At 41.1% G+C, this 15355-nt stretch overlaps 1 protein-coding gene across 5 annotated transcripts in view; it reads right to left on the bottom strand.

Annotated features, from left to right (window-relative positions):
- Positions 1 to 10542: 10542 nt before the first annotated feature.
- ZBTB11 (zinc finger and BTB domain containing 11) overlaps positions 10543 to 15355 on the bottom strand; it is a 28832-nt gene continuing 24019 nt past the window's right edge. For all 5 annotated transcript variants that reach the window (XM_023623842.2, XM_023623846.2, XM_070243846.1 and 2 more), the window contains 3 exons: positions 13571 to 13729; positions 13277 to 13452; positions 10543 to 12732 (listed from right to left, as the gene is read on the bottom strand). In XM_023623842.2, the coding sequence (XP_023479610.1) occupies positions 12215 to 12732; positions 13277 to 13452; positions 13571 to 13729 (853 nt within the window). In that variant the 3' untranslated portion in view covers positions 10543 to 12214. The remainder of the gene's footprint in view (positions 12733 to 13276; positions 13453 to 13570; positions 13730 to 15355) is intronic.

Below are 15355 nucleotides of genomic sequence, written 5' to 3'. Positions count from 1 at the left end.
TTTCCTTTTTCTCCCCAAAGCCCCCCCGGTACATAGTTGTATATTCTTCATTGTGGGTCCTTCTACTTGCAGCATGTGGGACGCTGCCTCAGCGTGGTTTGATGAGCAGTGCCATGTCCGCGCCCAGGATTCGAACCAGTGAAACACTGGGCCACCTGCAGCGGAGCACGCAAACTTAACCACTCAGCCATGGGGCCAGCCTCTAGGGTTTACCATATACATTTTAACTTACCAGAATCAGTTTCAGGTTTATGTTGGTGTAATTTGTTATATATAGAAAGGTTATTCCTATATAGCTTTCTTCCCTGTTTCCTCTTTTTGTGGTATTATTGTTATACCTGTTACATCTATTAACGTTACAACTCAATAAAAAATTTTTATAATTATTACTTTACTACTGTAGCCATTTCCTTAGCCCAATTCAGCTGTGCTCCAACCCGCTTCTTTGTGCTATTATTTGCATAAATATTAGACATATATTATGTTTCCATATGTTCTTGGCTCAATAATACATTAAATACATATTATTTTACACAACTGCTTGTTAAATCAATTAAGAGAATAATTATGCCTATAACCTGTCGTAATTTTATACCTGCCTTGACTGGAGCTCTCTGTTCTTTTATGTAAATTTGAATTACCATCAGAATTCAATTGTTTTTAGCCTAAAAAGTTTCCTTTAGTATTTGTTGCAAGGCAGGTCTACTAGCAACAAATTCTCTGTGTTTATCTGATAAGGTCTTTATTTCACCTCACTTTTGAAAGATCGTTTTACTGCATATAGGGTTCTTGGTGTAAGTTTATTTCTTTAAGCACTTTGAATATGTTATCCTGCTGCTTTACGCCCTCCATTGTTTCTGCTGAGAAGTCATCTGTTAATCTTACTGGGGCTCCCTTGTAAGTAAAGACTTGTTTTTCTCTTACTGGTTTTACCATTTTCTCCTTGTCTTTGACTTTCAGCATTTTCACTATGATGAGTCTGTTTGTGGGTCTCTTTGTGTTTCTCCTAATTTGAGTTCATTAAACTTCCTGGATGTGTAGGTTATTGTTTATCAATAAATTTTGGAAGTTTTCAACCATTTTTCGCCCGTTTTTTTTTCTGCTCCTTTCTCTTTCTCCTCTCCTTCTGTTACTCCCATTATGTATATATTAGTGCATTTAATCATGTCCCACATTTTTCTGAGGCTTTCTTCATTTTTCTTCATTCGGTTCCCTCTGTTCTTTGGTTTGCATAATCTGTTAGTCTATCTTGACGTTCACTTATTTTTTCTTTTGCCAGTTCAAATCTATTGTTTAACCTCTCTAGGGAATTTTTTATTTTACTTTCCAACTCATTTTTCTTTTACTTATTTTACTTTTCACTTCATTAATTTCCATTTGGTTCTTTTTTTACTTTCCATCTCTTTATTGATATTCTCTATTTGATGCAGCATTGTAACACATTCCTTCACTTGTTTAGTTGTAGTTGTTATGGACCGAATGTCTGTGTACCGTCCCCCTCCCCCATTCACATGCTGAGTCCCTAACCCCCAGTGTGGCTTTATCTGGGGGTGAGGACTATGAGTTAATGGAGGCCATAGGGTGAGGCCCTGACTGGATAGGATCGTCATCTTTATAAAATGAGACACCAGAGTGTTCTCTCTCTTTGTCCACACATGCACAAAAACGGGGTCACGTGAGCACACAGCAAAACGGTGGCCACCTACAAGCCAAAGAAAGAAGAGACCCCCGGATGAAACCTACCTCACCAGCACGTTGACTTTGGGCTCTCCAGCCTGCAGAACTGTGAGAAATAAATTTCCGTTGTTTAAGCCACACAGCCTGTGGCATTTTGTTTTGACAGTTCAAGCAGGCTGAAAAAATGGTTTTCTTTAGTTCTGTAAACATATTTATAATGGTTATTTTGAAGTCGTTTTCTGATAAATCTGACATCTGGTTGCTCTCACAGGCAGTTTCTGTTGCCTACTTTTTTCCAGTGTACGAGGCATACTTTCCTGCTGCTTTGCATGCCATGGGCATTTTAGATGATAGATTGTAATAACTCCGGGTACTGGTTCCCTTCTCTTTTCCCCTCTCGAGGCCTGGTTATTGTTATTTGCTTGCGTGCTGAGTGACTGGCTGGGTTATTACAGTGGAGGCTGTCTCCCCTCCGCAGAGAGGTACAGCTTTGACTAAGCCCACAGTCACCCTGGGATGACAATGACTTCGGTGGTGTTCTCTTCCTCTCTTTCCATGCTCACACCCAGCTGTTGAACTCCACTAATTGCTGAATAATTGTTCAATTGTTTTGAATAATGCCCTGGGATTAAATTATTAGAGCAACAAATTACAGCATTCTACAAACAAGCCAATCCAGTCAAATTGTTCCTCTGAAAGAATAACTTCTGAGGTCAGTGTTTGTATTTGTTCTGATTCCAGGAGGGCTCCTCCCGGCTGCCCTGTTCCCTAGTCCTCTCTTACAAACTGGCAGACCTGGTTTATTCCTGTATCTTGAATCTCCTCCCAATGGCCTGTCACCTTAACCCCCACTGTCACAGTGTCCTTCAGACTGTGTTGTAAATAAAGTCAGTTCTTTGGAAGAGATGAGAAGCTCTGTTTCACTGCCTGCTCCTCCCTCCAGGCAAAGTCTCTGAGCCAGGGTTCTGGAGCTGGAGGGGGGACAATGGCAAATGTGTGAGTGACACTCTTGCTCTGCAAACTGAGTGCTTGGTGGAAGGGGCAGCAGCAGCCTGAGTCCTCTTGGCTTCCCTCTCCCGGCCTGGAACCAGCAGCTCATGAACAGAGACACCGGTGGTCGGGCCTCAGTCTCCACAGCTCACTTTGCCCGAGGTAGCGCCTCTGTTTCACAAATGGGATCTGGGTGGAAGAAGGGAGCCCTCACGTCCCAACCTCGCTTCCCTAGGCCTTATCTCAGGAACAGGCAGCTGGGGGCAGAATGAGAAAGACTGACGTCCTGGTCCCCCCAGGAAGACAGCCCTCCAACTGCAAGCTGGCAGGAGAGGGACCCCTGAATTCTGGGATGCAACAGTCGAGTGGCGTCTCCACCTCACTGAGCTGAGATGCAGGAGGCAAAGAGTGGCCTTGGTTCAGATACCACAGACTCTTGCCTTTCTTAATGAATTTTCATAAATTTTTCTTGAATAAATGTTCTTCATTTGCTGTTTGCCCATAGGACCATTTCCAGAGGCTTTAAATGGTTGTCTTTTTTTCTGTTTTTACAATTTTCCTGGGGAAACAGGTCCACAGAGCTCCTCATCTGCCATACCAGATGTTGATCCTCCTCCCATTCATTTAAAAAATAATTTTATTTTGAAACAATCTCAAACTTACAGAAAAATTACAAGTAATTTTTTTCTTGAGCTTTTTGAGAGTAACTTGTCAGCCTGATGCCCCATCACACCTGAATTGTTATGTATTTTTATGAATAAGTTCACTCTTCTACACAACTGCCATACAGCCAGGGAACTAACATTGATGCATTACTTCCATCCGGTCCTCCGGCTGCTTTCCACCTTCACCCATGGCCTTCCAGCGGAGGGGCTGGTTCAGAATCACTCACTGCATTCGCTGTCGTGTCTGGTTAGTCGCCTTTGGTCTGGTCCAGTTCTTCAGTCTTTTTTTCATGACCTGACACTTTTAAATCTCATAGGCCAGTAACTGTAGAATATCCCCCAATTTGGGGTTGTCTAATGCTTCCTCATGATTAAAGTTACGCATTTTTGACAGAAATAACATGTGATGTTGTGTTCTTCTAATTGCATCCTATATCAAGAGGCCCACAATTTTGATTATCCTGTTACTGATGATCACTTTGATTACTTGATTAAGATGTTATCTGTCAGACTCCTCCACCATGAGGTTCTTTTCTCCTTTGTAATTAATGAATATTTTGTGAGAGAATTATTGAAATACCCTGTTCATCAAATTTTCCATTTTTTCATTCATTTACTTATCTCAGTGGACATGCAGAAACGAGTTAATACAGCAGGTCTGAGACTGCTATCCTTACAAATCCTGCTTCCAGGTTGGCTTCGTCTGGCATCTGGAAACTCAGCTGGTGAACAGTTCCCTGCCCTGACGCAGCACCTCTCCTAAAAGTGCGGCTCTCTGCGCCTCAACGCCTCGTACATGATGTGCTTTACGCCGAGCAATTGCTTTCCTTCTGGGAGTCTGCAGTTTTGGAATGTGCTAAACGGAGGATGCCTGTGTGACCAGCACCAGTAAAAACCCTGGGTGCTGGGCTGGCCCGGTGGTGCAGCAGTTAAGTTCGCACATTCCGCTTCTCGGCGGCCCGGGGTTTGCCGGTTCGGATCCCGGGGTGCGGACACGGCACCACTTGGCACGCCATGCTGTGGTAGGCGTCCCACATAGAAAGTAGAGGAAGATGGGCGCAGATGTTAGCTCAGGGCCAGGCTTCCTCAGCAAAAAGAGGAGGACTGGCAGTAGTTATCTCAGGGCTACTCTTCCTCAAAACAAACAAACAAACAAACAAACAAACAAAAACCCAGGGTGCTGAGTCTCCAGTGAGCCTCCTGGTAGACAACACTTTGCTCGTGTGCCATCGCAACTCACAGCTGAAGGAATTAAGCTTGATTCCATTGGGATTCTTGGAAACTTGTGCTTGTTTCCTCTGGACTGTCCCACATGTGTCTTTTCCCTTCCCTGGTTTTGTTTTATATCCTTCCTCAGTAATTAATCATAGCCATGAGTATGACTGTTTGCTAAGTGCTATGAGTCCGTCTGTTCAATCACTGAACCTGGGGATGGTTTTAAGGCCTCCTAACAGTGGATTTATGGCTTCCTGTTTTATTCAATGGTGTCTAGTCTGTTACTATCATTATGATGTCACTCACTTTGCCACGATTTGGACAGTGAGAGTCCCTTCAAGGAGTTCTGTGCCCTCTTGATATGTCCCTATCATTCTTTGAGCATCTCCTTGCTTTCTGACACAAGATTTTCCAGACTCATCTTGTGCTTTCCCTACTCAGCCCTGAAATCAGCCATTTCCCCAAGGACCTGAGTTCCTTCTATTGGGGAGCGGCTTTTAGAAACCAATATCCAGGGCCGGCCCCATGGCCTAGTGGTTAAATTCGCGCGCTCTGCCTCGTCGGCCCAGGGTTTCACCGGTTTGGATCCTGGGCGCGGACATGGCACAGCTCATCATGAAGCCATGCTGAGACAGCATCCCACATAGCACAGCCAGAAGGACCGACAACTAGAATATACAACCATGAACTGGGGGGCTTTGGGAGAAGAAGGGAAAACAAAGATTGGCAACAGACGTTAGCTCAGGTGCCAATCTTTAAGAAAAAAAATTTTCTTCTAGAAACCAATATCTAGGAGCTAGGTGTCATCATTGCTGGGGGGTGTCACTGCTCCCAGGCTATCTAGATAAAAAAACTAGAGAATATATGTATGTATACATAAACACACACATAGACACATTTACATAAATATTTCTATATCTTGTTTTAAAAATACTATTTATTGGGTGAGGGATCCTAAGCACATGCATCTCGGGACGGGTGAGCTTAAGTAAGCAGCAACACTACCAGTACTTGGCAAGCATGCGGAGAACCCCACCGCGAGTGTAAACTGGCACAATCTCTTTGGAAAATACTTTGGTCTTATCTGTAAATGTTGAACATTCACAAACCCAAATGACTCCAGTTCCACTCTTAGTTATATACCCAACGGAAATGCGTGCCCATATACACCAAGAGGAGAAAAACGGTCCTTGCATTCTTCATGATAACCCCAAACCGAAAATAACCCAAATATCCATCAACAGTAGAATGGTAAAATTGTGGTATACTCACAAAAAGTAATGTTTCAGCAGAGCACACAGGACAGATACAGTAAGAAATGAGTATAATAAATCCAATCAGCAAGGCAAGGAAAGATGAATGGAAAAGGGAAGCATAAATAAGCACCCATGAAGAACCAAGCGGAAGTGCTCATCTAAGAAATCTATTACAATGAAGAATTCAATAGATAATTGAAAAAAAAAGTTAAAGATCAGAAGGTTATCAGGAAAGGAGAAAAAGATGGGGAGAATGAAAGATGTGTTGAAGGTAGAAATAAAACCTTCTCTCAGAAATAAAGAAGAGAGGACCAGAGGGGAAAAATATTTAAAGAAACAACACTATTTGGTTTTCAGAGTTCGGAAGAGACTAAAATAGCTGAAAATCTTGGCTTGATAAAACGTAACCAACTCCTGTGAAAATAGTAGTAGGAGTTTGTAAGAAAGGGAATGTCATCGGACTAAGAGGAAACTGAGCGGAAACTGGCGTAGCCCATGGTGGTTCTTGCGGTAGATGGCACTGCCACTTAGAAGGGGGCTGGCTTTTGACAACCCAAAGGTGGCAAGAGAGCAGGATTTAGGTCTGCAGAAATTGGGACTAAGAATTCCACACAAAGCTGGGACCACTGAAGAGCTACATCGTGACTGAAAGAACAAACCAGAAGAAACTCCATTCACCGCCCAGGCAGAAGGGACGTCTGTCTGTCCCAGCTGGGCTCCGGGTGTGCAGAAGCCCCCCTTGAAGATCTAGAACAACGCGCTTTCCCTCGCCCTGGTCTCAAGTTCAAACTCCCAGTTGGGCTGAGAGACCGTGGTCTGGGAAGCTAAGCCACAAACAGCACCTCGCCACCAGTACTCTTGGAGCAACCTAGGAGAAGCACACAGAACGGATCTGGAAGGACCCACCGTCAACCCGGGTGGGTGACACAGGATTCCCAAAGACAAGGCCCTATTGGAGGTGAGTTCATACTCTAAAATTTATAAAACTCTTGAGGAAAAATCCAATCAGCAGCAGTACTAAACTTCAAAACTTCAGTCAATAGACTATAACGTAGGCATGGCAATGTTTTAAATGATTCAAGAAATAAAGACGCTATCAATGCATCTTTGCTCCACAAGCCTCTAGAAACTATAACTGATAAATGTATAGGATCAGGGGAGGCCAAGGCTTTTACTGTGTATGTTCCAAACATTAGATGTAAGCCTGTTCAGGAACCTCCAAGGAGACTGCAAATTTGAAGAGAGGAATCATGAGCAGGAAGCATCATGCAGACAGTTTACACCAATGCTATTAAAAAAAAGGTTTGCATTAGCTCAAGTCCAGCACTTCAGGGAAACTTGTGAAATTCTGTAAACAGCCGCTGGATTCTAATAAAACAAACAGACTAAAACCCACCTGGCTTTAAATTAAAAGCCAATGGCTTTTAATAAAACAAAACCCATAAGATGGTTCGACATCCACAATCAATGTGATCCACCACATTAACAAAATGAGGAATAAAAACCACATGATCATCTCAAGAGATGCAGAGAAAGCATTTGACAAGATCCAACAGCCATTTATGATAAAAACTCTTAACAAAATGAGGATAGAAGGAAATTACCTCAACCTAATATAGGCCATATATGATTAAGCCACAGCCAACATCAGACTCAATGGGGAAATACTGAGTGCTATCCCCCTGAGGACAGGAACAAGACAAGGATGTCCACTCTCACTGCTCTTACTCAACATAGTACTGGAGGTTTTGGCCAGAGCAATTAGGCAAGAGAAAGGAATAAAAGGAATCCAAACAGGGAGTTAAGAAGTGAAACTCTGGCTGTTTGCAGATGACATGATCTTATATACAGAAAACCCTAAAGAATCCATTGGAAAACTATTGGAAATAATTAACAACTACAGTAAAGTTGCAGGGTACAAAATTAACTTACAAAAATCAGTTGCATTTCTATACTGTAATAACGAACTTACAGAAAGAGAACTCAAGAACACAATTCCATTTACAATCTCAACAAAAAGAATAAAATATCTAGGAATAAATTTAACCAAGGAAGTGAAGGACTTATACAATGAAAACTATAAGGCATTACTGAAAGAAATCCATGATGACATAAAGAAATGGAAAGATATTCCATACACATGGATTAGAAGAATAAACATAGTTAAAATGTCCATACTGCCTAAAGCAATCTACAGATTCAACGCTATCCCAATCAGAATCCCAATAACATTCTTCATGGAAATAGAACAAAGAATCCTAAGATTCCTATGGGGCAACCAAAGACCCCAAATTGCTAAGGCAGTCCTGAGAAAAAAGAACAAAGCTGGAGGCATCATAATCCCTGACTTCAAAATGTACCACAAATCCATAGTGATCAAAACGGCATGTTACTGGTACAAAAATAGGCAGACAGATCAATGGAACAGAACTGAAAGCCCAGAAATAAAACCACACATCTACGGACAGCTAATCTTCAACAAAGGTGCCAAGAACATACAATGGAGAAAAGATAGTCTCTTCAATAAATGGTGTTGGGAAAACTGGACAGTCACATGCAAAAGAATGAAAGTAGACCATTATCTCACGTCATACACAAAAATAAACTCAAAATGGATCAAGGACTTGAAGATAAGTCCTGAAACCATAAACCTCTTGGAAGATAATAGGTAGTACACCCCTTGACATTGAACTTAAAAGGATCTTTTCAAATACCATGTTTTCTCAGACAAGGGAAACAAAAGAAAAAATAAGTGGGATTTCATCAGACTAAAGAGCTTCTGCAAAGCAAAAGAAACTAGGATCAAAACAAAAAGACAACCCACCAATTGGGAGAAGATATTTGCAAATCATATATCTGACAAGGGGTTAATCTCCATATATCAGGAACTCACAGAACTGAACAACAAAAAAACAGCCCAATCAAAAAATGGGTGGAGGATATGAACAGACATTTTTCCAAAGAAGATATACAGATGGCTACTGAGCACATGAAAAGATGTTCAACATCACTAATCATCAGGGAAATGCAAATCAAAACTACACTAAGATACCATCTTACACCTGTTAAAATGGCTATAATCACTAAGACTACAAATAACAAATGTGGGAGAGGGTGTGGGGAAAAGGCTACCCTCATACACTGCTGGTGGGAATGCAAACTGGTGTAGCCACTATGGAAAACATTATGGAGATTCCTCAAAAAATTAAAAATAGAAATACCATATGACCCAGCCATCCCACTGCTGGGTATCTATCCAACTAGCTTGAAATCAACAATGCAAAGTAGCATATGCACCTGTGTTCACTGCAGCACTGTTCACAATAGCCATGACATGGAAGCAACCCAAGCGCCCATCAACTAATGATTGGATAAAGATGATGTGGTGTATATATACAATGGAATACTACTCAGCCAGAAAAACAGACAAATTCATCCCATTTGCAACAACATGGATCGACCTGGAGGATATTATGTTAAATGAAATAAGCCACACTGAGAAAAATAAACACCACATGATTTCACTCATATGTGGAATATAAACAAACACATGGACAAAGAAAACAGTTCAGTGGTTACCAGGGAAAAGGGGTGGGCGGTGGGCACGGGTGAAGGGGAGCACTTACGTGGTGACGGACGAGAAATATTGTTACAACTGAAACTTCACAATGATGTAGACTATAATGAACTCAATTAAAAAAAAACATTGGAGGATTAGTTAATTCATTTCTATCGACAATATATACATTTCAGTGACCAACAGCAACGACTCAAATTGCTTAGGAGCAGTTAGTAACAAGTAGATTTAACCAGGGGATACCCACACGGTTTGAGGAAACTCATGTGATAACAACAAAACAATGTGGGAAAGTCATCTGATAACAACAAAACAATGTGTGTTTCTAAAAGAGAATTGTTATATAGAGGTTCCCCCCATAGTAATATAAAGCTGAATTTTTGGAAGCTTAACACTTGTTCCTACATGCAATTTATGTAAACTACATACTTAATTTATCCAAAGTTGGCAGTTAATTGCACTATTTTTTTTTTTTTTTGAGGAAGACTAGCCCTGAGCTAACTACTGCCAATCCTCCTCATTTTGCTGAGGAAGGCTGGCTGTGAGCTAACATCCATACTCATCTTCCTCTACTTTCTATGTGGGACACCTACCACAGCATGGCTTTACCATGCCATGTCTGCACCCAGGATCCGAACCGGTGAACCCCGGGCTGCCGCAAAGTGGAATATGTGAACTTTACTGCTGCGCCACTGGGCCGGCCCCTGCACTACTTTTTATTTTGTGGTAAGATCAGGTTTAAAAGACGTTTTCATATTACGTGTTCATGCAACGGCTTTTTTCTTTTTAAAGATTGGCACCTGAGCTGACATCTGTTGCCCATCTTCTTTTTTTCCCCCTTCTTCTCCTCCCCAAAGCCCCCCAGTACATAGTTGTATATTCTAGTTGTGGGTGCCTCTGGTTGTGCTATATGGGATGCCACCCTCAGCATGGCCTGATGAGCAGTGCCATGTCTGCGCCCAGGATCCCAACCAGCGAAACCCCAGGCTGTGGAAGGGGAGCGCTTGAACTTAACCATTCGGCCACAGGGCCGGGCCTCCAATGGTTATTCTTGAATGTGGTCAACTTCCTTTCCCTTTAAAAATGAATTAAGTTCAAAACACCAAATAACAGTAACTGATTTATGAATTGAAAATAGTGACAGGCTCAATTCCAAAGCTTATGCTTTTAAACAAGATTCAACATCTTTTATTTACATATTTATGACATACATTAATGGTCTTACACAATTAACTAAATCCAGTAACAATGGTGAGGATGGAACATAAAAGACAATTTCAAATCTTAGATTGAAATACATTTTCACTAACTAACCGAAAGACACAATAAACAAGCAGCCATCACAAACTGACAGACTGTATGTCAATTCACTTAAAATTGTAGGTCAGCCACACAGCTACGGAAACAAAGGGAAACTTGCAAATGCAAATATTACATATACAGGTATAATGCATGCATGGCATCACATTTATTCTTTATCTTTTAAGCCATTTTTAAAGTAAACTGGAATAAGTATCTTAATATATGTACATCAAGGCACATTCTTTTCTTGTGCTTTAGGAATGATTTACATGTGATTTGTTTGTATCTTAATTTTACACCTTATTTTAGCTTCTAAAACTTAAAAGTTTAATTTTAACAATTATAGTTTGAGTGGTAGTTTCCCAGAGGAGAGAAATGTGCCATCTCCCCATGGTTATCTTGAAAATCAGAAAATTGGATAGCTTAAAGGGGTGGGAATTTAAAAATCAAACACAAATTAATATATTAATTCTCAGATAACTTTTTAAAAATAATTTACTGTCAACAATTTGGTGGACCATAATTTCTTTAAGTGGTATACCATCATGAGGGCTGAAGTAAAGACTCTTCAATATTCTGAAATTACTTGACAATTATATGGTATCCACAGGACCGCTGTAGATGTCTATATTGCTATCCTATTTATAAGCTGCAGTTTTTCAACAAAATTGAACAATTAAACATGATACAAAGCTGCAAACATACCGAACCTAGTTTTAATGTGTTCATTCTTGAGCAAAAGAACAACATTCATTTTCCCCCCATTTGTTGTCCTATGTTATCAAGAAGAAATTTCCCATCAACAGTGTTTAATAAGAGTGTTCTTTGCTCATGGTCAATTTATTTGCCTTGAAAAGATAGCATAGTAAGGCTTTAATAGGCATTTCATGCATTTTAATGGCATTTTAAAAAACAGCTATTCATAAGGGTTCCCCATATAGATAAGTATACTGTGCAAACTTGATTACAACATGTAACTCATTAAGTGCTTTAAAATAGAATAAAGAATCCCTGACATATAAGGGGTTAAAATAAATAGTCAAGAATCACAGATTTGAAGCATTTAAAAAATGTAATATACCTACGCATCCTACTAAAATGCTTTATATTAGATCTTTTTTTTAACCCATAAACAGGGCAAATGAAATCACAGAGCCTCTATATTTTGACAGGAAAGGAGAAGAAAAGCCGACTGGTGCAGCCTTTTAAACTCAAGTATACAATAATGTCAAAATGCAAATGAAACCGTACAGTTTTTAATTTAGTACAGTTCTTTATAAACATTAATTCATAAAAAGTATACCATGATAAACCACTGCCATCAAATAGATTTGTTTTCAATTTCCTTACAGTAAATGGACTTTTCTATAGACCCCATTAGCCAGACAAACCGTTTAGAAATGTTCAAACATCACCAAACAGCCCAGAGCCTCGACCTACAGTCCAGGCGACAGCCATATAGTACTGTAAACAAACATTCTGGGAGCTCAGCATCCATGAGATGTCACTTCTTTTTATCTCCACTGCTATACTCATTCTGCTTCTGAAATATGTGCCACCTCTACTTCAACAGTTTGAATGGCTTCTGCGACTTCAGAGAGCTTCTGTCCTTGCTGCTGTGCCAGCACATAATTAACCACCTGCATGATACTTTGGTCAGAAAGTGTAGATACTGACGGACACTCTTCCGTAGCTGCAACAGCTTCAAGAGCTTCCATAGTTTCTCCTGTCACCACCACAGTCTCCAGTTCTTGAGGAACACTGCTTTCTTGTTCCTGCATATCTGCTGTTAAGATGCTAACAGCATGCTCCACTTGAGTTCCTTGGTTATGAAACTGAAGGGTATCTTTTTCCAGCATAATTTTGCAAGGCACATAATCTCTGTGGAATTTAGTCATATGTTTACGGAGTGTTCGAGCATCTATGTAGGCTTCACTACATACGGGACAGACATAGGGCCGTTCACCTGTATGTGTTCTGACGTGGCGTTTTAGAGATCGGGCATCAGCCCAAGATACTCCACATGTTAAGCACTCAAATGGCTTAACTCCTGTTAAAAAAAAAAAAAGGAAAGCTGTGTGTGGTGAGGTCAAAGTACCAAAACATATTAAAGAAGCCTGATAAATAATGCTCTTCTTTAAGGACAGTAACCCCTAAGTCTTTCTATCTTGACTACTGCAGTCTTTTATTTAGGACCTAATGGTTTACTTAAAATAAACCAGACTCTGCACTGTAATCTCTCTAAAGGTGTTCCCATGGATAGAAGTCACTGAGAGACAACTCTGAGTTTCCTGTGCACAGAATCCCTTAACCTTCACTGAATCCTGTCATCCTAGGATAAGGACACAGAGGCTTCAGGCAGTCAGTTCAGCATAAAAATGTTGGCACAGAATATTAAGTTCACTAAAAAAGGAATCTATCTATAAAACAATTAGGCATGCAGATTCAGGGTCACCTCTGTCATGTGAATAAATCGTCCATGAGAAATCTCTTATCAAGGAAGGTGAGTAATAGGCTGAGGGCTGGGGAAGGGAGAGTCACTCCTGGATTGGTTTTGTTCTATGAGATGCACACATGATATCAAGTGTAGTTACCTTCATGGTTGTTCATGTGCCTCCTGTACTCTCTCAGCTGAGTGAACTTCCTGCCACAACGTTCGCACACCCGCTCCAGGTTCTGCTTTGCTCTTCCTTTCTTCCCATGGGTAGCTTTCTTTACATGCCTTCTGAATAATGCTTTCTCGTAAAATTCTTTGCCACATATATTACACCTAAAATAGCGGGGGGAAGAAAACCTGAACTATTTTTTCCAAAGCACCAGCATCCATAAGATTAACCCAAGTACATAAATCTCTCAATTAAGTTCACACCCTCCTCTCATTTACCCACCTGTAAGGCTCAGTGACAGAATGAGACTTCACATGGGAATACCAATCTTTTTTCCAACTATAACACTTATCACAAAATTGGCACTGGAATGGCTTCACACCAAGATGCTTGTTCATGTGCTGGCGAAGATCTCTAGCTTCAAAGAAACTTTTTTCACATCTGCAATAATAACATTCAATCATGCAACTGGATCATCTTATTATTCTTTTAAAACAAGTTTCCAAGAACTCAGTATATTCTTGGGTTTCTAGAACTCATCAAGATGAGCCCAATTTAAAAGAAAAAAAAATTCACTAGTATTCTAATCGTGCAATAAGGCTGCTGGGTTTTAAGTTCTTTTAGCTCTAGAGCACTAGAAACATTTTAGAAAGAACCACGTAGAGCTCCCAAAGGTTATTACAGAGGACATTTATTTTCTGTCCCCCTCGACCCCATCTGATCCCTTTTTACCCTCTCTCATTCTCTGTTCATGTGTTGGGAGTAGGCCTCAACCTTGACCGTGAGGATGGAACAACTGGCTCAGGCCAAAGTCGACCTGAGCACGGCCTTCCCTTGGCCACAGTGATCGATTCGGGGTAACCAAGTGACTGAACCAGAGCCAACGGCAGTGAACCTCAGGGCTGCTGGAGGAACTATGAGGGAAGTAGCTTGACAATTTGGGAGTTGAGAGGATGTGGGGCTGAAACCATTGCCACTGCCTTGTCCATATGAAGCCTCAGAGACACCAAGTGCTAATGAATCTGAATACAGTTTATATTAAAGCATTTAGACACCTAGATTTTACTTTTCATTCAAGCCAGTTTAGGTCGTTTTCTTTCACTTGCAACTAAAAATGGATTGATAATAAACTACCTTTGTTTTAAACAAGGACTGACTAGAGTGACATCAGCAAATACTGCAGAATAGGGAACACCAAAAGCCCATCCCTCCACAAAAGCTGTGGACAAATTGGCAAAACTATCAGAATCAATTTTATTGAAACTCTGGAAACTAATGAAAAGTTTACAGTGACCAGGAAACGTTTAACCAAGAAAAAACTTGTTGAATCTCAGTAAAAGAGCTCCGTGGCATTTGAACTTACCCTAGCCCGGTCCCCGGTCCCTCAGCTCAGCAGCAGCCGTGAAGACGAGCCTGCATTCCCCCTACAAGTTCCTAGTGCCAGAGGGACTTCTGCTCAAAAAACTGTGGTTGTTTGTTTTGACCTATGTTGTGACTCCCTGAAGGATCCTCTCAAGGGCTTGCCTTTATTGTGCCTGACTCTCCCAGGGCTGAGGACTGGGCGGAAGGAGGAGGAGTGTGTTGAAAATATTTAAAGGTAAATGTACGAGTCACTGCTGCCTGGGGCAAGGAATAATAGTTTGGTACAAACAACACACAAACCTTACGTATTGGGAGGAAAGGCTGGGCATGAGAGACTCTGGGGAACAGGGGCTTTGAAAAACTCTCACAGATTCCCAGGAACCTAGAAGTCCACACACTTAGCCAGGGCTGGGCACACGCTCAGCAAAGACCTGGGAAGGCCCTAAGCTCTCACCTCTGGCCGACTCTGCACAAACAGGAAGAGAAGGCCAAGGCAGAGTTGTGAACGGACTAAAGCCGAGAACTATACACTAGAAAAGGATTAATTTTATGTTATGTAAATTTTACCTCAATTATAAAAAAGAGATTCCAAGAGGCTTCGGAAAATGAAAAAAGGGAAAAAGAAAGGGAGACTGAAGAAAGGAGAAACCAGCAGAGGGCCCAGAACTTCAGAGGAACTGCCCAGAAACAAACTGGCTGGCACTG

This window comes from Equus caballus, chromosome 19, assembly GCF_041296265.1.
Source record: "Equus caballus isolate H_3958 breed thoroughbred chromosome 19, TB-T2T, whole genome shotgun sequence".
NCBI lineage: Eukaryota > Metazoa > Chordata > Mammalia > Perissodactyla > Equidae > Equus > Equus caballus.
The sequence above is the reverse complement of the archived record's forward strand: the minus strand, read 5'-3'. Positions and strand labels throughout refer to the sequence as shown.